The sequence below is a fragment of the Scyliorhinus canicula genome, chromosome 14 (assembly GCF_902713615.1).
Source record: "Scyliorhinus canicula chromosome 14, sScyCan1.1, whole genome shotgun sequence".
Taxonomy (NCBI): domain Eukaryota; kingdom Metazoa; phylum Chordata; class Chondrichthyes; order Carcharhiniformes; family Scyliorhinidae; genus Scyliorhinus; species Scyliorhinus canicula.
The window spans coordinates 39934052-39951390 of NC_052159.1; the positions used below are offsets into that span (position 1 = coordinate 39934052).

Below are 17339 nucleotides of genomic sequence, written 5' to 3' on the forward strand. Positions count from 1 at the left end.
ACGACCTTTGAGGTCCGATTTCTTGTGAGTACTGACAGGTAGAGAGATCTGGGCATGCATGTCAACCGATCACTGAAAGTGGCAACACATGTGGATAAGGTGGCCAAGAAGGCATACGGCATGTTGACCTTCATCAGTCGGGGCATTGAATATAAATCTTGGCAAGTCATGTTGCAGCTGTACAGCAGCTTAGTTGGGCCTCATTTGGGATATTGTGCACAATTCTGGTCGCCACACTACAGAAGGATGTGGACGCTTTGGCGAGGGTACAGAAGCAGTTTACTAAGATGTCGCCTGGAATGGAGGGCTTTAGTTAGGAGGGGAGGTTTGATAAACCCGGTCTGTTCTCACTGGAACGATGGAGGTTGAGAGGTGACCTGATAGAAGTCTACAAGATTATGAGTGGAATGGATAGAGTGGATAGTCAGATGCTCTTTCCTACGGCAGGAGAGTCAAGTACTAGGGAGCATCGGTGGGGAAAAGTTTAGAACAGATGTGCGAGGCAAGCTTTTTTACACAGAGGGTGGTAAATATATGGAATGTGCTGCCTGGGGAGGTGGTTGGAGCAGGTATGATAGCGGCATTTAAGGGGCATCTATACAAATATATGAATAGGGTGGGAATGGAAGTATACGGACTCCATAAGTGCATACGGTTTAGTTTTGGCAGGTACCATGGTCGATGCAGGTTTGGATCGCCGAAGGGCCTGTTCCTGTGTTGTATTGTTCTTTGTTCTTTGTTCTTAATCAAAGCAGGTCTCCTATGTAATTCAATCTTAGTTTTTCATCATATCCAAATACCTAAAAAAAGTCTCTGCTAACCAAACACCTGAATAGATCTTCTTGAAGTGAATCCGAATCATCACGATAGCACGGTAGCATTGTGGATAGCACAAATGCTTCACAGCTCCAGGGTCCCAGGTTCGATTCTGGCTTGGCTCACTGAATGTGCGGAGTCTGCACATCCTCCCCGTGTGTGCATGGGTTTCCTCCGGGTGCTCCGGTTTCCTCCCACAGTCCAAAGATGTGCAGGTTAGGTGGATTGGCCATGATAAATTGCCCTTAGTTTCCAAAATTGCCCTTAGTGTTGGGTGGGGTTACTGGGTTATGGGGATAGGGTGGAGGTGTTGACCTTGGGTAGGGTGCTCTTTCCAAGAGCCAGTGCAGACTCGATGGGCCGAATGGCCTCCTTCTGCACTGTAAATTCTATGAAATCTCATTTGGGCCAAGCACTTGTGTGCAAAATGTTAGCCAGTGGTAGCGAGAATCTCATGGGGGCTCACTGCTTTCTCGATGCTGAGCAGTCCTTCTTTTCTTCTGCATGTTGTCTTCTGCAGTAATTGCACCCTGCCTTTTGCCTGCGATTGCTCAGCTCTTTTGGCTTGGACTGCCTCTCAACAGCATTTATCTCGTGGTATGCTCTGCCATACATCTGCTTTAGCTGCTTTTCCACACACGTCTATCGCTTTCCATATGTCAGTTTCCCGGGGGCGGACCCAGAGGGACGGAGTATCGGAGCTGTGAGTATATTACCCTACCTAGGGGATTCGTGGCCTACTCTCCTGGGAGCGGACCCTGAGGTTCGGAGTATCGGAGCTGTGAGTATATAACCCTATCTTAGGGATTTGCTCCTAGTCTCCAGGGAGCAGACCCTGAGGTTCGGAGTATCGGAGTTGTGAGTATATAACCCTACCTTGGGGATTCGCTCCTAGTCTCCAGGGAGCAGACCCAGAGGGACGGAGTATCGGAGCTGTGAGTATATAACCCTACCTTGGGGATTCGCTCCTAGTCTCCAGGGAGCAGACCCAGAGGGACGGAGTATCGGAGCTGTGAGTATATAACCCTACCTTGGGGATTCGCAGCCTAGTCTCCAGGGAGCAGACCCAGAGGGACGGAGTATCGGAGTTGTGAGTATATAACCCTACCTTGGGGATTCGCAGCCTAGTCTCCAGGGAGCAGACCCAGAGGGACGGAGTATCGGAGTTGTGAGTATATAACCCTACCTTGGGGATTCGCTCCTAGTCTCTAGACTGCAGACCCAGAGGGGCGGAGTGTCAGAGCTATGAGTATAAAAATCTGGTGATCATCTGGTTCCACCATGTTCCGCCAGAGGGACATGCATGATGCACATCTGATTGTCACACACCAGCTGCACGTTCACCAAGTAAATCCCCTTTTGCTTTGTGAAGATCGGCCTGTCATCTGCAGATGCTCTTAGGGTAACGCGCACCCCGTCAATCACCCCCTGGACCAGCGGCATCTCGGTGATGGCTGCGAACCCCACTGCCCATGCATCCTTGTGGGCCCGGTCCACATTGAAATTGATGTATTGTGCGGCGGCACAGCAGCGCAGTGGTTAGCACTGATGCCTCACGGCACTGAGGACTCAAGTTCGATCCCTGCCCTGGGTCATTGTCCATTTGGATTTTACACATTCTTCACATATCTGTGTGGGTCTCACTCCCACAACCAAAAGATGTGTGGGGTAGGTGGGTTGGTCAAGTTAAATTGACTTTTAATTGGGGAAAAAAGAATTGGGTACTCTTAAAAAACAAATGGATGTATTGTGCCGACTGGGCATACAGAGCCTCTGTGATGGGGCACATGTACCTGTGCATCGAGCTCTGTGAGATCCCAGACAGGCCCCCACCCGGCCCTTGGACGGACCCCATGGCGTAAACGTTCAGGGCAACTCTCACCTTTATGGTCATCGGGAGTGAGTGCCTTCCCCCATACCCCGTGGTGCCTGGTTTGTCATGATCTAGCAGATATGTTGCACTGTCCCTCTGCTCAGCCGGTGTCTTCAATGGCATGCCCGGTCCGCCAGGTCCTCAAATGACAGCCGCTGCTCGTATGCACATATCCTCATGTGGCGCCTCCTTGGAACCTCCTCCTTGGCCTGTTAGACAGCCGGCTCTCCATCCTCAGTGGCTGCTTCCTGTTCCTCCAGGGCATGCTCCACCAGCTGCCTCTTCCTTGAGCACATCCAGTTCGTTCAACTGCAGGGCATTCCCCAGGCTGTGGTGACTCGCAGGAAAGTCACCATTACTGATTGAATTCCGATATCCATTATCTGCAGGGAGTGAAAGTCAGACAAGTTGGCATTGTAGGTACCCCCGTGCCCAACTGGGCTACATGGTGCCCCCGGTTCGCACTGCAGACTCTGCCCCTGCACGTCCCTCTACACCCCGGGTCAGGGCGCTTGTCCCTGCTGCCAGGGGTAGCCGTTGGCAGGCAAGATATGGTTTGCGGCTCCCGTCCAGCAACCACGTGATGCACCGCAGGTGGTTGCCAACCGGTTGGGGGTGGAATGTCGGATGGTGGAGTGTGGGAGTGTTGGGGTGGAGGGTGGGGCATGCATATCGCTGGTGCAACTCTGTAGAACCAATGGCCAAGGTGGATGGTCAGTGGGGTACGCAGCACAATGGCGGCCTTGTAATCCAAGTGCCTGGACACCCCGGTCCCATGGGTGGGTCACGCCCAATCCATGATCTTTCCCCCCCCCCCCCCCCCCATCATCCCCCCCCCCCCTCCCCCTAGCCAACCCGGCCAGTGCCAGGATCAGCAGCCCACTGTCATGCACCTCTGTGTCCTACCTCTACTCTCTTCCTCATCAGCCATGGCGCCTGTGCATAAGTAAACCTCACCATCGGGAATTCGCCCCAGTGGAGGAGAAGAATCCCTGAATACCGGGTCGGGCCTGCTAATGATGTGCCAATGGCACTTTTGTACTGTGGTAGTCACCACTGTTGTATATATATATCACATATGAGGTGTAATACGGTAAGTCTCCTGTACTACAGGTACGGTGGTAAATCCCTGCCTGCTGGCTCCGCCCGATAGGCGGAGTATAAATATGTGTGCTCACCGAGCTGCAGTCATTTCTGCAGCAGCTGCAGGAGGCTACACACCTCTGCTTAATAAAGCCTCGATTACACTCTACTCTTGTCTCGTCGTAATTCATAGTGCATCAATTCATTAAGCAGAGATTTTACAACGATGGATCTACTCATCAAGCCGGATCGCCTGCAGCTGCACCCTCAAGCAGACAACGCCAAGTCGGCCTTTGCACATTGGCTAGCTTGCTTTGAAGCCTACATCGGATCTGCGACAGAACCACGCTCAGAGGCACAGAAGCACCAGATCCTGTATACGCGGCTGAGCTCCGATATCTTTACCCTCATCCTACCTACGCTGAGGCCATGGCGCTACTGAAGGAGAACTACACTCAGCAGACCAATCGCTGTAACGAGGCCCATTGTCTCTGCACCCCCACGTGCGACCCGTGGGCACCGCCATATTTGCCCCTGCAACCCACGTGCGGCCCGTGGGCGCCGTCAACTTCCTCGCCTCAGACCACGTGCGGCCCGTGGGCGCCGCCATCTTGCTTGCCTCAGGACACGTGCGCCCCATGGGCGTCACCATCTTCCCCCCATCAGGCCTCGTGCGGCCCGGGGGCGCCGCCATCTTTAATGCTGCCCGCCACGTGCACCTCATGGGCACCACCATCTTCCCCGCCTCAGGACCCCTGCTCGTCGGGCACCTCATCGGGCCGCTCATCGCCTGCAACCACCGCCGACCAGCCAGCGGCCTTCCAACACCAGACGCGTCTCCCCTCCATCATGATCGACCAGTCCTGTTCGCACAACCTCGCAACCGCGTCGACGACAGTAAAGATCGATGGGCACAAGACATCATGCCTTCTTGACTCCGGGAGCACGGAAAGCTTCATCCACCCCGATACGGTAAGGCGCTGCTCCCTCATGGTACACCCCGTTAACCAGAAAATCTCCCTGGACTCCGGATCCCACTCTGTGGCGATCCGAGGGTACTGCATCGCCACCCTCACTGTCCAGGGCATAGAGTTCAGTGGCTTCCGGCTCTACATCCTCCCCAACCTCTGCGCTGCCTTGCTACTCGGCCTGGACTTCCAGTGCAACCTCCAAAGTTTGACCCTCAAATTCGGCGGCCCCTACCACCCCTTACTGTCTGCGGTCTCACGACCCTTAAGGTTGACCCGCCTTCTTTCTTTGCAAACCTCACCCCGGATTGCAAACCCGTCGCCACCAGGAGCAGACGGTACAGTGCCCAGGACAGGACCTTCATCACCTGAGGTCCAGCGGCTGCTGCGGGAAGGTATTATCGAGGCCAGCAACAGCCCCTACACTGCCCAAGTGGTAGTTGTGAAAACTGGGGAGAAAAACAGGATGGTTGTTGACTAGAGTCAGACCATCAATCGGTACACACAGCTCGACGCGTACCCCCTCCCACACATATCTGATATGGTCAATCAGATTGCACAGTACCGGGTCTTCTCGACAGTGGACCTGAAATCTGCCTACCACCAGCTCCCCACTGCCCCAAGGCCCTCAAACGGTGCCTGGGCTTCTTCTCGTACTACGCCCAGTGGGTTCCTAACTATGCGGACAAGGCCCGCCCACTCATTCACTCCACCATTTTCCCACTAACGGCCGAGGCTCACCAGGCCTTCAACCGTATCAAGGCCGACATTGCCAAGGGCGCGGTGCACGCGATCGACGAGGCGCTTCCCTTCCAAGTCGAGAGCGATGCATCAGACATCGCTCTGGCCGCCACCATCAACCAGGCAGGCAGGCCCGTGGCATTCTTTTCACGTTCCCTCCATGCCTCCGAAATTCGGCACTGCTCCGTCGAGAAGGAGGCCCAAGCTACCGTAGTAGCTGTGCATTGGAGGCATTACCTGGCCAGCAGGAGATTCACTCTCCTCACTGACCAATGGTCAGTTGCCTTCATGTTTAACACACAGCGGGGTAAGATCAAAAATGATAAAATCTTGAGATGGAGGATCGAGCTCTCCACCTACAATTACGAGATTTTGTATCGCCCCGGTAAGCTCAATAAGCCCCCCGATGCCCTATCCTGAGGTACATGTGCCAGTGCACAAGTGGACCGACTCCAGACCCTACACGGCGATCTCTGTCACCCAGGGGTCATCCGGTTCTTTCACTTCATAAAGGCCCGCAATCTGCCCTACTCCATTGAGGAGGTCAGGCTGTCACCAGAGACTGCCAGGTCTGTGCAAACCGCACTTCTACCGGCCAGACCGAGCGCACCTAGTGAAGGCCTCCTGCCCCTTTGAATGCCTCAGCGTGGATTTCAAAGGGCCCCTCCCCTCCACCGACCGAAACACATATTCCTTAACGTGGTCGAAATATACTCCAGATTCCCCATCGTCGTCCCATGCCTCGATATGACGTCTGCCACCGTCATCAAAGCCCTCAACATCATCTTCGCTCTGTTCGGTTTCCACAGCGACCGGGGATCCTCATTTATGAGCGATGAGCTGTGCCAGTACCTGCTCAGCAAGGGCATCGCTTCGAGCAGGACGACCAGCTACAACCCCCAGGGAAACGGGCAGGTGGATCGGGAGAATGGGAAGGTCTGGAAGGCCGTCCAGCTGACCCTACAGTCCAGAAATCTCCTGGTCTCCTGCTGGCAGGAGGTCCTCCCCGATGCCCTTCACTTCATTTGGTCGCTACTTTGCACTGCGACTAACGAAACCCCCCATGAACGTCTCCTTGCCTTCCCCAGGAAGTCCACCTCTGCGGTTTCGCTCCCAACGTGGCTGGCAGCTCCAGGACTCGTTCTCCTCCGCAAGCACATGTGGCTCCACAAGGCGGACCCGTTGGTCGAAAGGGTACAGCTACTACGCACAAACCCACAGCCGCCAAGACACAGTCTCCCTCAGGGACCTGGCACCAGCTGGGTCCGCCCCGCCCCCCCCCCCGCCCCGGGGCCACCCTTCCTCCCCTCAGTGCACCTCACCACAGCCCCCGCTCCAGGATGATCCGTCCTCCCCTTGGTCCCACCCGGGGATGAAGATGAGGTCGACACACTCCCGGAGTCTATGGCGACCGAACCGACGCCTGCATCGCCACTGGGACTGCGGGACTCACAACGGAGGATGAAGGCACCCGATCGTCTTAATTTGTGAATTTTCCCTAAAATCTTAACCTATACATGTAAATAGTCTTCCCCCACTCCCGCTGGACTTTTTTTTTAACAGGGGGTGAATGTGGTAGTCACCACTGTTGTATATATATCACATATGAGTTGTAATACGGTATGGTTCCTGTACTACCGGTACGGGGGCAGATCCCTGCCTGCTGGCTCCACCCAGTAGGCGGAGTATAACTGTGTGTGCTCACCGAGCTGCAGCCATTTCGGCAGCAGCTGCGGGAGGCTACACATCTCTGCTTAATATAGCCTTGATTACACTCTACTCTCGTCTCGTCGTAATTGATAGTGCATCATGTATGTGCAGCGTGGAACACATTGATGCCACTGTCGAGGCTCCGAAGAATTAACCAAAAGAGAAAAATAATAAACAAGCAAATAAAACATCAATGTTGAGGGACAGGTTCAGGGAAATAGCCCAATTTAGAGTTCTATATACAAATACACGGAGTGTAAGGAATAAACTGGGCGAGCTGCAGCTGCAAATTCGAATTGAGGTTTACGATGTAGCTGCTATTACCAAGACATGGCTGCAGGATGGTCGGGACTGGGAACTGAATATGTTTGGTTATAAAGATCACAGGAGAGTCAGAGAATATGGAAAAGGGGGTGTAGCAGCCTTACTGATTAGAAATACTATCACCTCAATGGTGAGTGAGGAGATAATGAGGGAAAAGCATCCATATGGGTGGATCTGAGGAACGGAAAAGGATAAAAAACTATAATGGGTGTTGCGCATTAAACCCCTGCTAGCAGCTCTGAGGTGCCAGATTGTATAAATGCAGAAATTAGGCAAGTGTATAGCAAAGGCTATATTAATGGGGGATTTTAATTACACATAGATTGGGAGAGAAAGACAAGTAACTGTCAGAAAGGTAGTGGGTGGGATTTTCCGTTAGCTGATGGCAAAATCGTGAAATGAGATTGGGCGGAGAATAGGTTCTGGCGCTAAAATCGCAGCAGGCGCCGATTTGATGGCAAATCGCAATTCTCCATCAGTTGCGTCTGTTTACGCATGTACAGTAAACGGGTCCGACCCGGAATTCTCCGCGATGGGCCGAGTTCCTGACGGCGCGGTTCACTTGTGCTTTTAAAAAGCATGAAACTGGCATTGTGGCGACTGAGGGAGCGAGAGGGAGTACGGAAAGTGCCCAACATCGCCATAGTTTGCTGACATTTCTGCCGCTGGCCAGGGGGCTTCTGCCAGGGCCGGGGGGAGTAGCTGGGGATAGATAGGAAGTGGGCTATGGGTTGGGGTGGACGGGCAAGGAACACCGTTACTGCAGCCGTCAAGTCAGTCATGCAACTGCACACACCGCTAACAGCCCACTGTTAACTTAGGGCCACAGGTCGTATAGGTCTCCCCCCAGGCCATCCCTTAGGAGCCCGCTGGCCCCAGCTGACCCATCAGCTGTATGTGCATGCTCCAGCTCAACCAGTGCCATCTTGTTGGCTGGGATGAGTGTGTGTGTGGCTACAGCTTGTCAGCTCCCGAGTGTGAATCACAGACCCGGCAAATCCCGCATCGCTTTACATTGAAATCGATTATGTTCCAAGGGTAGATGCTCCAACTATAATCTTTCAGAGTTTCCTAGATTCAGGAGTAGTCCCTCCGGATTGGAAAATTGCACATGTCACTCCACATTTTAACCCAGGGAAATTACAGTCTGGTTAACCTAATATCTGTGGTGGGGAATTGGTGGAGTTTATAATCAGGGATGGGTTAACTGAACACCTCGAAAAATTTTAGCCGATCAGGAAGAGCCAGCATAGATGACCAATCGTATTTAACTTTTTAAAGAGGTGACTAAGGTGGGAATATCTATGGATGTTATTGATATGAACTTCCAGAAGGCATTTCTGATAAACTCCCACATTGGTTGAGCGGCAGGCAACGGAGTGTGGGTAATGGGTAACTACTCTAATTAGTAGGAGGTGACTAGTGGTGGGATCTTTGCTGGGGCCTCAATAATTCATATTATTCATTAATGACTTGGATGATGGCATAGAAAGTCTAGAGGATTGGAGTATAAAGACACAGGGGTAATGCTGCATCTGTACAAAACCCTGGTCAGATCCCACTCGTAGTACTGTGAGCAGTTCTGGGCACCACACCTCAGCAAGGAAGGATATTAATCCAGGCTGGGGACTCGCAATATTTGGGGTTGCAGTGGAGCCGGGAGTGCAGGAGGTGAAAGAGGCCGGTGTTCTGGCCTTTGCGTCCCTAGTAGCCCGGCGGAGGATTCTTCTCCAGTGGAAGGATGTGAGGCCCCCAAGCGTGGAGGCTTGGGTCAACGATATGGCGGGGTTTATTAAATTGGAGAAGGTGAAATTTGCCCTAAGGGGGTCAGTGCAGGGGTTTTTCAGGAGATGGCAACCATTCTTAGATCTCCTGGCAGAACAGTAAAATCAAAAGGTCAGCAGCAGCAGCAACCTGGGGGGGGGGGGGGGGGGGGGGGGGGTGGGGAGGAGGGGGGTGGTCTCTTTGTTTTTGTTTTGGGTTGAATCTTCGCTAACGATGGTGTTTATTTATTGTTTCTCTTTTGCATATATATGGGGGGGAGGGGTTTGTTCTTTTTGTTCTTTGAATTTTCTGTTACTGTTTTCTTTTTTGTGAAAATGTGAAAATTTGAATAAAAATTATTTTTTTTTAAAGAGGAAGGAAGGATATTTTGGCCTTGGAGGGAGTGCAACATAGGATTACAAAATTGCTCTGGGCTGGGCTACAGGGGTTAAGTTATGAGAGAGATTACTCAAATTGGCCCTCTTTTCGCTTTAGAAGGTTAAAGTGTGACCTGATCAGAGTATTCAAGACGATAGCAGGGAAAGACATGGTAGATAAAGATAAACTATTTCCATTGGTTGGTGATTCTAAACGTAGGGGGCATTGGCTAAAAATTCTGGCTTAACCATTCAGGAGAGATGTTAGGAAGCATTTCTTCACTCAAAGGGTGGGAGAGGTTTGGAACTTTTGGAACGCCTCCCATCCATTGACTCTGTCTAGACCTCCAGCTGCCTTGGAAAGCGGGCAGCATAATCAAAGACCCCTCCCACTTGGCTTATTCACTTTTCAAACTTCTTCCATCGGGCAGGGGATACAAAAATCTGAGAACACACAATAATAGATTCAAAAACTGCTTCTTCTCCGCTGTTACCAAACTCCTGAATGACCCTCTTATGGACTGATCTGGTCTCTTCACACATCTTCCCTACTGAGTAATAAGACACTCTGAATGCTCACCCGATGCCTGTGTCTATAAATTCATATTGTGTACTGATGTTTGCCCTACGTTTTTTTTTCACGTATGATCTGTCTGCACTAGACGCAGAACAATACTTTTCACTGTACCTTGGTACACGTGACAATAAACAAATCCAGATCCAAATCACTATTGCGTTAATTTCCTCTTTAACCAACAATGCAACTCCTCTGCCTTTTCCTTTTTGCCTGTCCCTCCTAAATACTGAATACCCTTGGATGTTCAATTCCCATCCCTGGTTACTCTGCACCATGTCTCTGTAATCCCGACTATATCAGACCTGTTTTTACCAGCTTACATTTTTACCTTGCTTTGTATCAGCAGCAAACATGGAAACATGGCTGCCGCAAATTTGCACCCAGCAAAACAACGGTGGCCAAAAAGTAATTAATTGGCTGTAAACAGGGACAACAAGCGATGTCACTGGAAAGTTAACAGAAGGAATTTTCACTCTCCTTAGCCACGCCATTCAGGTTAGTTTGAATGCCATTTAATCTCCTTGCTGCAACTATCTTATTCACTGCTGTTTGCTGAGTTAAGCAGGAGTTTGTACTTACTCACCTGTTTGCACGACTGGTTTTGACCAAGTCGACTCCCCCCATCATCCCGCTGACATGCTTTGTGCATCAAAACACATTGCAACTTAGAAAACAAAAGATTCCAGAACTAAATAAAAGTCCATTTTACAAGTTGGATGATTTTAAATATTCATTTATCTTTATGCAGTTTACCAATGCCTACATCCTTTCACCTCATTATTAAAGTTAACCTCAACCCTTTATGTTTTACAAATTGCATAACAAATGAGCAGGGATCTTGTTTCATATCATATAAATTTAATTAAAATAAATATTAAGTATTTATAAAGTTGAATATTCCAACTGCTGACAGTACCTAAATGGAGAAAGACATCTGTAGACTATACCATTCCCTTTAAAGAAAATAACTAAATCATAATTTTGATGTTTTTGCTCAATAAATGGTTATTGAAATGAAGGAGGTGATTGTTGAAATTATTATGGAAAATCAGTTGAAAAATTGCCTTTTGTTCTTGCACACTCAAGTAGAATAATATAGATGAAGAACAGTGGACGATCCCATGAGTATATAAATAGTTGATCACCCTCCGTTTTGTTACATGGTCACAATGGCTGGTTACATTAAACCTGTGGATAGCTACAAGGATGAAATTACTTGTTCTATCTGCTTGCAGACATTCTCATACCCGATAACTCTCACCTGTAACCACAGCTTCTGCCTGAGGTGCATTCAAGATCACCTGAAGCACAAGTCACCAGAGGAGCATTATATATGTCCAGAATGTCATGTTGAATTTGCTGAAAAGCCACGGTTGCTTAAGAATGCCAAGCTTGCTGAAAGGGTTGAGAAACTGTCAACATGTCAGGAAAGGAAAACTGTCTGCGACTACTGCTTTGAGGAAGATGTCCCTGCTGTAATGAGCTGTGTCCAGTGCGAGACTTTCTTTTGTGTAACCCACCTTCGCCCACATAGTGAGAAACCACTACTGAAAGACCACGTTTTGGTTGATCCCACAGAAGCAAGGACTTTGCGGAAGTGTGAAGAGCACAAGGAAACCCTCAAGCTCTATTGCAAACAAGATCATTCAAGCATTTGCAGTCTTTGCAGTATTATAGGGAAGCACAAGAACCACTCGATCTTGACGATAGAAGAAGCAAAAAGTGAAATCCAGGTAAGGGCGAATTGAGCTCACTTGATACTGCAATGACAAATTTAAACAGTGGCACTGACTGACTTTAGATAGTTCAAGCTACACGTCAAATGTTTTGTCAGTTGTTTTTGTACAAGGTGGCGTGACATAGGGCAGGATTTTAACCACTCCCAAAGAGGCAGGTTTGAAACCAGCACCAGCTGCAGATTCATGGAGTGGAAGCCCTTCCGACTGAACCGGTGTTCGGAGGATGACACCATTGATCGCCCCCTGGACCTGGGGCCGTGCCAGCGATGGCGGAAAATCCTGCTGCCCAAGCACCTTGCTGGGCCTGGTCCAGGTTGAAAGTGATGTAGTCTGATGCCCCTGTGCATAGGGCATCCATGACAGTGCAGAAGATTGCAAGATTCCAAACAGGTCCCCGCTTGAGCCACCAGAAGCGGGTGTCCTCCTCCATACCCTTTCAGTGCCAGGAATGCCACCATCAGGCACAGGTACTGGTGAGGCTTTTGCCCTGAGAGCGGTTGTGTGCCAGTGATAGTTCCAGCGGCAATGGCGCATGTGTCCTTTGTTTGGGAGGAGCTCTGCAGTGCAGCTAGGGGGTGGGTTTAAAGAGTGTATTTTATCAATGGGGCTATCAGGCAGGGAACCTTGCTCCTGAAAGGGACACCCCGGGCGGGATCTGCAACCCCCGGCTGGAATTCTCTGGCGCCGGTTTTTGGGCGGGGCCGGGTATCGCGCAGCACTGGTCAGGGGCCGTTGGCAGCGGACCCCTTGGCAATTATCAGGGCCCTGATGGGCTGAGCGGCCGCGTGTTTTCGGCCAGTCCCGCCGGCGTTAAATAGACAAGATCCATACTGGCGGGGGATGCAGCCCCGGGGGTGGGGGGGGGGGACCCACGATGGCCTGGCCCGCGATCGGGTCTCTCCTGTGGGGGCACTCTTTCCCTCCGCGCCTGCCTGTGTAAGGGTCCGCCATGGCCGACGCAGAGACGGAACCCCCTGCGCATGAGCAGGGAACACGCCAGCAGTTCTGCGCATGCGCCAACTCGCGCTGACTGGCGACGGCCCTTCGGCACCGGTTGGCGCGGCGTCGACCCGTCCAGCGCCTGGCCTAGCCCCCGGAAGTGTGGAGTATTCCGCACCTTCCGGGCGGCCCGACGCCGGAGTGGTTCACGCCACTCTTTGGTGCCGGTAGAGACTGCCCTGCCGAGTCCATGCACTTGCCACCGGGTCGCTCCCCGCAACTCCCCGAGGTCCAGGCAGACACCCTCCAGCAAATCCTCAGAAGTTTGAAAAGTTTTCTTTTTTTTAAATTTAAAGTACCCAATTCATTTCATGTTCCAATTAAGGGGCAATATAGCGTGGCCAATCCAATTCAGTTTCCCATAATACATCTCTTCTGATTTTAATTTCTAGAAATGCCATAACTTGGAGAAAGTAGTGAGTGGGCCCAGGTGTCAAGCTTGGTCGAGTTCTCCGGCATAAGTCCCAGGCTATTCAACATTCAGGCCTCATCCAATCAACATCCATCTGTCACGTTAAATATTCACTACCTCGTCAGTGGCAGCAGTGTGGGACTGATTTAACTCACTTGGCTAGACAGCTGGCTTGTGATGCAGAGCAAAACCAGCACTGTGGGTTCAATTCCCGTACTGGCTGAGGTTATACATGAAGACTCCACCTCCTCAACCATGCTCCTCATCATAGGTGTGGTGACCCTTAGGTTAAATCACCACCAGTCAATTCTGTCCCTCAAAGGGGAAAGCAACCTATGGTCATTTGGGACTATGGCGACTTCCCTTTTACTCTATTCAAGCACAGCTCCAGGGGCCGGGTTCAATTCCAGCCTCGATTGACTGTCTGTGTGAAGTTTGCACTTTCTCCCAGTGTCTGCGTGGGTTTCCTCAGGGTGCTCTGGTCCCACAGTCCTCCCACAGTCCAAAGATGTGCAGGTTGGGTGGATTTGCTATGCTAAGTTGCCCCTTAGTGTCCAAAAGGTTAGGTGGGGTGAATGGGTTACGGGGATGGAGTGGAGGCGTGAGTTTAAGGAGGGTGATCTTTCCCAGGGCCGGTGCAGACTCGATTGCCCGGATGGCCTCCTTCTGCACTGTAAATTTTTATCAAGCATTTTTTGACAGCACTTTTAAATCTGTGACCTCTGCCACCTTGGGAGACAAAGGCAACAGACACATGAGAACACCACCGTCTGCAGATTCCCTACCAACCTGATTCCCTACCACTATCCTGACTTGGAATTATTGCCGATCCTTCACTTTTACATAGAACATAGAACAGTACAGCACAGAACAGGCCCTTCGGCCCTCAATGTTGTGCCGAGCCATGATCACCCTACTCAAACCCACGTATCCACCCTATACCCGTAACCCAACAACCCCCCCCTTAACCTTACTTTTATTAGGACACTACGGGCAATTTAGCATGGCCAATCCACCTAACCCGCACATCTTTGGACTGTGGGAGGAAACCGGAGCACCCGGAGGAAACCCACGCACACAGGGGGAGGACGTGCAGACTCCACACAGACAGTGACCCAGCTGGGAATCGAACCTGGGACCCTGGAGCTGTGAAGCATTTATGCTAACCACCATGCTACCCTGCTGCCCCTGACTTTTGATAGGTCAAAATCCTGGGACTTCTTTACTAACACCACAATGGGTGTACCTACACCAGATGGACTGCAGCAGTTTAATAAGGACGCTCACTACCATCTTTACCAGGGCAACCTGGGGTGGACAACAAATACTGGGCTTTGCCACTGGCACGCTCATCCCACGAAAAGGATTAAAGAAAACTGCACCAGATCTGATTCCCGATGAGCCCACTGACAATGATGCCAAGCTGGTGGGTGGGATTGAGGTGTACAGGGCAGGAGACCATGGACAAGGCATCTATTTACAGTTTTGTAAAAATAAATAACTAAATAATACAATTTTTGATTCATTTCATCAGGTGGAAAACTGAACTTTAATGGCAAACAGATCTTTTGACTGATTTTTCTCACTTTGGTGATTTTGATTGTTTCAATACAATATTGAAACCGCCAATTATTAACGGTCGGTCTAATCAGCTTTGGACTTATTCGAATGCCATGCCATTACTGCAGCCTTGATCAAATTGTAAAATTCAAATATAATAAGAATGGGTCTGAAAAAATATGGATATAAATCTCTGTTTGCTTCCTCAGTGCTTTGCAAAACAATTTGGTTACTTGTATGAACTCAATAACATTGGAGATTAACAGCCTACTTCTTATTCTACTTTAGGTAAACACTTAACTAAAATTTTACCACAGAAAATCTATTGGCATCTTCCTCACTGTCCTGCCTGCATAACTCCAGCTTTGGACATTTTGACCTACAGCTGCGTATAATTGTTTCAGATGCTGAGACATGAGAGTTTAAAATCTACTAAAATGATTTTGCCATTTACTTTACGACACCAGATTGTTCAGAAGCTTTGATTTTATTTCTCCTATTCCTTTATGTTCCTTCAGGCAAGCATTATTTCTACCTGCTGACACCAGTTTTAGAACCAGTTACTTAGCAGCAAGCGAGATGGCCTAGAAAGTTGCTGTCTGATTTTCTTTATTGTGTACACAAGAGAGTTCTTAAGGCCTTGACATTAAATGATTATTCCTCTCCGTGAGCTGCTTTCCCTCCTCCACTTTTATTTTTGAAGACACTACAGCATGATCAAGACTTTGACAGAAAATGCAAAACAAGCATCGTAAACCTTCCTCCATGTAGCATAGCTGACTAACATCACAGCTCTCCTGAGCATAATGAGGACTTAGATAACTTACTACAGGATATGGTTGCTATAGCAGCTAAAAGAACATTTACCAGGCTTGAACTAATGACTGAATGCTCTTTTGAAAATCTCTTCTATGACTGTGCACTTCATAAAGGCGTTATCATGAAGCAATTTGCCTTATGATGAGACATAATATAATACGTCTCAGGACTTGTATAAATAGCAGGTTACTGGTGAGTGCAGTAATTAATTCCCTTTTCTTTCTTATCAGCTGTCTTTCACAGAAAAAATGAAGGAGCTTACTGTGAAGCGGACAAAAACGGAAGAAGCTGTCAAAAGGCTTCGAGAGTTAAATTCCCATGTGTTAGTAAGTGCTATCTTAAAAGCTAATTATATTTTTAAAGGAAATAATCTTTTTGTCTAAGAAGCAAAGATGTAAAATTGAGATGATATTATAGAAATGTATGCACTAGAGAAGACGTAGGTAAAGTTGTGTACCATACAAATGACACAAGCTAGGGGTTAATTTGGGCCAAGATGAAACTTAAGTTGTTATTATTGTCTTTTGAATGAAGATAAGAAGACAAGAGATCGGAGCAGGAGAAGACCATACAGCCCGTCGAGCCTGCTTCGCCATTCAATATGATCATGGTGTCAATTCCACTTTCCCTCCTGTTCCTTATATCCCTTGATGCCCTGAGGGACCAAAGGTCTGTCTACCCAGCTATAAATATATTTAGTGATGATATATCCACAACCTCTTGGTGTAAAGAATTCCAAAGATTCACAACACTTTGTGTGAAGAACTTTCTCCTCAGTTCAGACCTAAATGATTGCCCCCTCTCCCGTTATCATGAAACTGCTAAGTTTGAAAGGTAAGTAGGGGTGGTTATTAGGTCGGCGGGTCAAACCTGGGTGGTGGGGGGGCAGGTAGACCTATAATGGGGGAGTGGTTGGGGAGACCAACCCACAGTGGGGGAAGGGAGTGGGACGGACGGACCGGGGGGGGGGGGGGGGGGGGGGGGGATTCAGTCCGAGAGGTGGGGGTAAGTTGGGGGAGTTTGGTGGAAGGGGATGCCCGGTATTGGGTCAGGCTGGGCCAGGCCAGGTGCTTTTTTGGGGGGTGTTGGGATGTCCTGTGGGGGGTCGTGATTGTGCAGTCCTCCTATGCGGGGCTCGGTTTGGGTGTTCAAAATAATTACCCTGGAGTTACAAGTGCTTTTTTCCTTCTAACTCTTTGAGAGTAACTATGAAGATAGAACTGGCAGTAGTATCCATAGTTAGCAATTTAAATCACGTTGTTAGATGCTTCCCAGCCCAAATCCATTGTCCTAGGGAGGTAAACTCTTCTGTGGGAACATCCGAGAGGGATTCCCCAGCACGTCATTGGGGCACTCCCTAATTGCGACGCTGAGGAACCAGGAAATAATGAACCAAAGTCTCAGTATCTATCCTATCAAGCCTCTTCTTAACCTTAAATGTTTCAATGAGATCACCTCTCACTCTCCTAAACTCCAGAGAAGATAGACCCAATTTACAAAATATCCAATCACGGGCCAACCCTCTCAGCCCAGATACCAATCCATTGAATCTTCACTGTACTGCCTGCAGAGCAAGT

General features: G+C 49.6%; 1 protein-coding gene across 1 annotated transcript in view; it reads left to right on the forward strand.

Annotated features, from left to right (window-relative positions):
* The first annotated feature begins 11402 nt into the window (after positions 1 to 11402).
* The window catches only part of LOC119977674 (E3 ubiquitin-protein ligase TRIM62-like), a 35131-nt gene continuing 29194 nt past the window's right edge, over positions 11403 to 17339 (forward strand). The window contains exons 1-2 of the mRNA XM_038818855.1: positions 11403 to 11966; positions 15993 to 16088. Of these exons, the coding sequence (XP_038674783.1) occupies positions 11403 to 11966; positions 15993 to 16088 (660 nt within the window). The remainder of the gene's footprint in view (positions 11967 to 15992; positions 16089 to 17339) is intronic.